The sequence below is a fragment of the Protopterus annectens genome, chromosome 2.part1 (assembly GCF_019279795.1).
Source record: "Protopterus annectens isolate FY-2018-M chromosome 2.part1, PAN1.0, whole genome shotgun sequence".
NCBI classification, from domain to species: Eukaryota; Metazoa; Chordata; order Ceratodontiformes; family Protopteridae; genus Protopterus; species Protopterus annectens.
The window spans coordinates 1,963,043,143-1,963,051,239 of NC_056729.1; the positions used below are offsets into that span (position 1 = coordinate 1,963,043,143).

Consider the following 8,097-nt stretch of genomic DNA (forward strand, 5'->3'; position numbering starts at 1 on the left):
GTGTGTGTGTGTGTGTGTGTGAAAATGCCCCCACATAATACACCTGCTGGCTTCTTCCATCGTTGTGACATGAACTGTTTGTTCTGTTTTATTTGCATCTCTGATTAATGGAGAGGACCACTAGGTCATTTAGTTCTTGACTAGGCATGATTTGGGAGGATATTTATAGTAATGCCAAATTGCCAATATGAATGAAGATACCATAGGAATCTCCTACCCGTATTTAGGATGATTACATAATTAGACGAAAGTCAGGCTCATTAGTAGCTAGGCAATGTCGAAAAGCATTCCAAAGAGTCAAATGGAGCATCTTTCTAAATGTGAAATTGTAATACAAACATCAATTGTGACAAAATTAATCTGTTTCCCGATCAAGAAGAGACAGTACTCTTGGCTATACTATACAATGCATATATTTTTCAATGTAAATCCTATTTTAAAATGAAGCATCAACAAAGTCTCAAAAGGCAGAGTCCTGAACGTAGAAGCAGGCAGAAACTGTTGATTTCTAAAATAAAACAACAAATTTTCTGATATTAGTATTAATCAATGAAGGAATTATCATGGGAAAGAGTGACTCATTCATTTCTTCATTCACCGATACCTGCTGTATCCAGTTCAAGTTCACAGGCGAACTGGAGCCTGTCCTGGAACTCGGTGGTCAAAGGCAGGGAAACTAATTCCTAACAGGTTGCCAGTCCATTGTAGGAAACACACACACACAGACACACACAACATTGGAAAAAAATTGTAGACTGCAGTATTTACTTAGAAGGAACTACAAGTGACAAGATAAAACCTAAAAGTTATGGATGTATTGCTCACAAGTCCCAGGTTATAGAAATCGCTACTACTAATTAAACAGTGAGAGATGGTCGCAGGGTAAGAAATAATTTATCTTACAGCTTTGAAAATATCAATGGCCAAGACTGACTGAAATGGTCTGACACACAAAGTTAGCAATAAACAAATGACAGGCATGTTGACTCATGTTAAGTGAACAGACATAACAGGAAGGCCTGCAAGTGGATGCTGTACTAAGGTGAAAATTATGCTATGTATTTATTTGTCTTTGCTGACCAGGGAAGTCCAAATGGGCAAAAATCCATTTTCAGCAGAGGCCCAGAGGGAAAAGCACAGTTACATAACATATATTACACAAAAGTAAAACATCTTTACACAGGTAGTAAGTTTTACATGAACAGTATACACTTTTGCATGAAAAAGGAAGTACAAGTGCTGAAAACAGTAAAAGTTTACATGCAATGGATACACACCATTTGTCATCTAAGATTCAGATAGACAGCCTGAAGCCACACCAGCAAATGACATGATACTGATGAGAACTTATGATGCTGTAACTTTCCATGGTACCTACCTGCAGCATCTGTGCTTCATTTCCACAGGCATTTCATTTGTGAGATATTTAATGGTGTAGTATAATCTGCTCACATTCTGTAGACAGTAGATGTTTTCAAAACTGCCAACATCTGCACCTGTAGGGTGGCATAAAAAACATTATTATAAAAACTCTGATTTTGTCCATTCCATCATTTTTTTTCTTAATGTAGTTTGGAAACCACATAAACTTACCAGCTAAACTGTGCTGTTCTTGTCACGTACATACCTGGACACATGAATTTAACAGCCAACAGTTTTTGTATGTATGGACAGGTGTAATATATTTTGTGTGTGTGTGTGTAAATGCCCCCACATAATACACCTGCTGGTTATAGGTGTTGCTTCAGGGTAAGAACAGCCTAAAGTCCCTAACCACCACCATTTCTGAACTTAGTTCAGATTTGCTTTTCTAATGGTTGTGAGCTATGGTGAGAACTGAAGTTGTATTTCTCCCATTATTGTTTTTGATGTTTGTCCAGGTTTTTTGTGCTAAGATGTGAAGTGAGAACTGAATTTGTATTCCCTCATTATTGGCTTTGTTTGTCCAGGTTTTTTGTGCTAAGAGGTTAAGAGCTATCTAAATGATAGCCATTAAGTTTGTCTTCCTATTTTTCAAACTGCTGATTTAGCATAGTGTTATGTTGCACTGACTATAGTGCATATGGTTCTAGATTCAAGACATGCATGGTGATAACACAGCATTTTATTCTAGCAACTTTTCAAAATTATACAAGCAATGTTTAAAATGTGTCCCTATTTTTTGGGCTTTTGCCCCCCCCCCCCAAATAAATGTTGGCTTTTTCCAGATTTCTTGTGCTGCAAAGTTCAGAGATACAGCTGAGTGTAAACATTTTACAAGGAGCTGAGAGCTGCAGGGGAACTTAAGTTTAGTGCTGCTCATGTGGAGTCTGCTTGTACCGTTAATAGCACAACAGGTAGTGTACTTGCTTTTGATGCAGAAGGCTGTGGGTTCTTCTCCCACAGTAGGTAGATGCTTTGCTGATACTGTACTGTGTTGTAAAGGGGGGTGGATGCTGTAGTCTGTTTTAGCGAAGATATCTAGTAGTTATGAACCTGTTATCAGTTTGCCATCCATTCCCTATTGCAATATTACTAGCGTATCATTGTTTTTAATGCAACATAGGCAATTTATTCCTCAAAGGCAACAGGCACATTATTTGTAGATGAAACCATGAAATATAAAGTTGTTTGCTAGCAGCAGCCTCTTCATTAGTTACAGATTTCTCTAATGTGGAATTATGTAGATGGCCTTTACTAGTTCAGAGATTGTGCGTATTTACTGATACTGGTGGACTGTAGAAGTTTGAGTAGACTTTTATGATGGAAGGTGTATCAAAGAGCATGTGTACGTTTCATGTGCAAGGGCCCTATGATTTGAAAACAACCCAAAGTTGATCTTTATCTGCCAGTGGCAAAATGTATTTTCTTTGAATGTGGGTTTCAATGCTGTTTCAATGAATGTGAGTTTCAAGGGTAGAGAAGTTTTAATGCTAAGTCTAGTTTCATTGTAAGACTGCATTGCTTTGTTTAGCAGATATATATTGGTGTTCGTGCTGTAAAATGCAAAACAAAACGTTTTCTGGCAAATCATTTAGGAATGAAGTCACTAAATAATGACCGACGTTAAGTTTCAGATGTCATAATCTTCAGAAAAATGCATGCTAAAACAAGACCTGATATTCTAACAACTTTATACAAGGTCAATTTTTAGTACTGTTTGTATGTTCCCCCAATATATTTGGCCTTGTCCAGATTTCCTGCATTAAGAGGTTGAGAGGTATGTGCAAATAAATCGCTTTATAGAATTAGGAATATCCAAACCTCTCAACTGTCCCCAATTTTGACTCAAAATGTTGCTCTCCCCCTAATAATCTCTCCGCAAAATAGCAATTTTGGAAGAAAACGTGGAGGGTTTACTTTACTTTTATAAATAACTGTAATGATCAGAGTTATACATTACTTTTATTTCAGAAATGCATGTAGATTCTCTAATTTTGTCAGCTGCCCCAAGTTAACTGTGCTCATATTAAAATGGTGTCCCTTCTTTGACAGGTTCCCAGCTGTATTGTCTGACAATTTTATATTTTTGCATCACATTTTTGGTCTGTTTTTCATAAAATTGCAGTTTTCTGGCAAATTAGTGGCAAATCGTTAGACTGAAGTTAGAAAATAATGGCAGACATTTGAGTTTCAGATTTCATACCGTTCAGAAGATTTGTACTAATGCAAGACCTACTACTATTCTATTATCTTTCTAAGTTTATAAGAGCAATATTTAAAAAAATGTCCTTATTTTTGGGCCTTTGCCTCAGTTTTATTTATGAGTTTGTTGCTCTAAGAGGTTGAGAGGTATGTGTGTGTGTGTGTGTGTGTGTGTGTGTGTGTGTGTGTGTGTGTGTGTGTGTGTGTGTGTGTGTGTGTGTGTGTGTGTGGTAGGTAGGTAGCATACCTCTCAACTGTCCAAATTTTGCAGAATGTCCAGATTTTTGCCCCATATTTTTTGTCTGTTCCTCATAAATTTTGTGATTTTTTAGAAAATCATTTGAAGGCTGAAGTTGCAAAATAATGACAGACACTTGAGTTTCAGACTTCATGTCCTTTAGAAAAATTCATACTAGCACAAATCCTGTTATTCTAGCAACTTTCTCATACTAGCAGAAATCCTGTTATTCTAGCAACTTTCTAAGTTCACAAGAGCATTATTTAATGTCTGTCCCTGTTTATTTTAGGCTTTGTCCATATTTCTTGCACTAAGAGGTAGGTAGGGGTGTGCGTGTGAATGAAACATCCTAGTTAGGGGTAGCAGGTGGTTAGTAATTTACTCAAGCTCAAAACCTGTACCTTAGTTACAGAAAACAAAAGCATAAATTCTCTACCCCAACTACCATACTGCATTTTTCAAAGAACTGACATTTCAGGTTAATTTTCAATTCAAGGAACCAAGTTTGAGTGAATTTATATTATATTACTGAAGAGGCATTACAGCGAATGCCTCTTCATCGACACTAAAAGAGCAAACCGTGAATTACGAGAATGGCCTTAGCTTGGCTGGGGAGGGGGGTAGCAGTTTGAGAGCTGTGAGTACAAATTTGAAAATCCTAGCTACACCCCTGAATCAGAGGGGCTGTCAAGGGTAGTGTATGATAGAAAAATTCCAAAGAAGCTGAAAAGTAAGGTATAAAAAACAGTGGTGTGACCAATACTACTGTATGGTACAGAAATATGGCCAGTAAAGGTAGAGCGGTTGAGGAAACTAGAGGTGATGGAGATGAAGTGCCACAGATGGATGATAGGATGCACTCTGTGGGACTGATGAAGAAATGAGAACATAAGAGCAGAAGCCAAAGTAGCTCCAATCACAGCAGAGGTCAAAGAGAACAGACTGTGGTGGTTCAGGTCAATGTGCAGAAAAGAAGAAAACAACCTGGTGAAGAAGATTTGGGGCATACAATAAGAAGACAAGATGAAGCAAGGGCATACAGCAAAGAGGGGTATGGATTGTGTGAGAGAAGACCTGCGAGTGTCGAAGAAGGTAGGAGAGTGGCATTGAAGAGAAACAGATGGCAACAGTTAATGTGATACCTTAATCCCATGTAGAAAATGGAAAAACATGGATTGATGATGATGATGATGGAAGATAACACACCTGGTAATGTACCCCTGCACTATTCCAAACAGCCCTGAGGTATGGCAGCAACAGGGATGTAGAAAAGGCAGTGTGTGCAGATGTGCAGGTGCGGGAACACTCCACAATAACATGACACCTGTGGGACATAGGGTAGAGCATGACATTCAGGACAAAATGGCCCCGTTAAATAATGTAATGCATGGCAATATAGGCTGTTGGGGGTGATTTGGTGTGCAGAGTATTACAAGAGATCAGTTTTGCTGATGCAGCAAGCCTAGTCTTGATAACATGCCTATAGGTGCAGCTTGTATAGAAAAGAGGAGGAAATGTCACGGCCTAACGAGTGACAGGTAAGTGTCCACCATATGGGATTGAGAAACATCATACAGTCATACTGGACATATATACACACACACACACACACACACACACACACACACACACACACACACACACACACACACACTCACACAAATACGCTCACACACACACACACTCACACTAATACGCTCACGCACATGCACACACACACACACACACACACACACACACACACACACATGCACACACACACACACACACACACACTCACACAAATACACTCACACTCACGCACACAAATACACTCACACACACACACACACTCACACAAATACACTCACGCACATGCACATACACACACGCACACACACACACACACACACACACACACACACACACACACACACACACACACACACAATCACAGAGTATAAAATGGAAACAAGTCAGTAAAAGGTTATGATTTTGCTGTTTGCAGCCTGGAATATGCATGCTTGTCCAAAACACTTGACAGTATTGTAAAGGCCACACACAAGATTAGAGTCATATCATTTTGCAAGTTTTTTAGCATGAAGATGGTAAGCTAGCAAGTTAAAAGTTTGTTTTGTATTTCCCTAGTAAACATTGTCACTGATTCTTTGCATCACCAGTCTGTGGGTTGCATTTGTTTTTTTTTTTCAGGTCATGGCCGAGGTACCAGATTCCTTAGATATTACTGGAAGAGTTGTGTTTAATACATTTGATTTAATTTCATCTTTGTGAAATATTAATTTATATTAGTTTTTTCCCAAGTTGTGAGTACAACAGATAAGGATTTCACTGAGCATAATTTCAGTTTTTTATTAATCTCATACTGGTCAGCAGTTAGGACTTAGGAAATTGTTAAATTACTTTCTGAAAATCATCTATCAGTAATGAAGCCTACAATTGAAAGTTCTATTCTGTTCTGTTTGCTCATTTATTCCAGCACATTTGTTGAGGACTGGATAATGATATACATAATTTTACAGCAACTGAGTGATAGTGAGCCTGTTGCCTTTGTAAGTTGGATAGGTGATATATATTCAATTAGTTTTAACTGTCTCTGTAATGTTTTACAGGATAATATGGAAACCCTTCCAAATTCTTTGTATAAGGAAGACTATAGTCATGATTCGCTTACCTTTCATGTCATTGAAGATGATTCAAAGGATCTTACAAAAATGGAAAGTGTCAACTTAATGAACAAAGAAAGCAAATGCAGTCAAGAAGATAGTGAGATGACTGATTGTGGTAATAACCTAGAAACCAGGGAAGAAATACCTGCAACTATAAAAGACCTTGACAGTATATTGCACACCAAGACAGATCCTCCACCTGTGAGTGACTATACAACAATGGAATTTATTCAGAAGGTGATGCCAAGCATTCTCATGAGGAGACCTAATGTTTCTCAGTCTGACACTGAAAACGAAAGTAGCCTTTATCACAGCAGTCAGGACCCACTTAATGATCTCTTATTGAAAGATTACATAAAACAAGCACAACTAGTGAACATTGTGCCAGAGCTGAGCAAAACATATTTTCCACAGGGCTCATTGAGACTAACTTCACCAAGACACCATGCTACATTGGACAGCATGAACAATTTACCAGATCAGGCAATGTCTGATGCAGCTTTTGTGGACTCCATAGAAGAAAAAGAAGTATTATTATGCTAATTGTCTGATATGTATGGCATCTAGAGGTTGATATGTTGTTTATGCCATTTAGATTGTTACTATCACAATCAAAACCATGCTGCTTAAAGGAGTTGTGGTGCTTTCTTGCATATATTTGTAAATTGTATGTACACTATGTTCATATTCTACTTAATAAAATAGAAAAATGTCACAGACTTGTTAGTATGCCTTTCATAAAACAGAAGAGATTTGCTTTAGGTGTTTCTTAAATTATTTTATCTTAATTATTTTGTTTAATAGCTATAGTACTGCGGTGGTGGTGCTGCAGTAGCGTTGTCGCCTCACAGTTAGACGTTGCACGTTCGATTCTCAATTAGAGCATCTTCTGTGTGTCGACATGTGTGAATGGGCATTCCTTCATTGAAGGTTGTGCATTAGGCCCGGCAAGCCAGCACGTAAAAATCTACTGCCAATCATTAGCGGACTGGAGTTCCGCTGTGGCGACCCCTAACCAGGAAAAGCCGAAAGACTATTTTGTTTAATAGCTGTAACCCTTATATGGTATCCATGCTGGCCCTTCTTAGGTAATGAGGCAGTATTCTAGTGTGGTTAGCAGTCAGCAAGTTGTGACATAGCACAGTACAGTTCTATCACTGTAACACATATGCAGTCTGTAGAATTTCACATTGTATATAATCCAAGTCCAGTCCTAGAATGCTAGGACTAGGAACATTCTGCAGCCATAACTTAAACATTGTTAACATCTGTGGTCAGGACTACTGAGCCAGCCATCAAAACTAAGACAGGGTTGGCTACACTAAACTCCTTCACTGGATTTGTAAGCAAAACATTCAGAAATTGAATAAAGGACACTGAAACACTTCTGTTTGATAGCATATTGTCAACACAAGGTGATGTGAGAATGGTCATGATAAAAATTGTAAGGTGTTGTTTCTGTTAATAAGAAACCAGAAATTAGTTGGCGAGCTAAAAGAAGAAAATACAGGACCTTATTTCACAAGGAGATATGCCCCCACACCATAGACTGATATTAGGGACATTACA

General features: G+C 38.2%; 1 protein-coding gene across 1 annotated transcript in view; it reads left to right on the forward strand.

The window, feature by feature from the left end:
* The window catches only part of LOC122794706 (interleukin-6 receptor subunit beta-like), a 1,250,292-nt gene extending 1,243,045 nt beyond the window's left edge, over window positions 1-7,247 (forward strand). The window contains exon 15 of the mRNA XM_044063351.1: window positions 6,472-7,247. Within this exon, the coding sequence (XP_043919286.1) occupies window positions 6,472-7,071 (600 nt within the window). The 3' untranslated portion in view covers window positions 7,072-7,247. The remainder of the gene's footprint in view (window positions 1-6,471) is intronic.
* The last annotated feature ends 850 nt before the right edge of the window (window positions 7,248-8,097 follow it).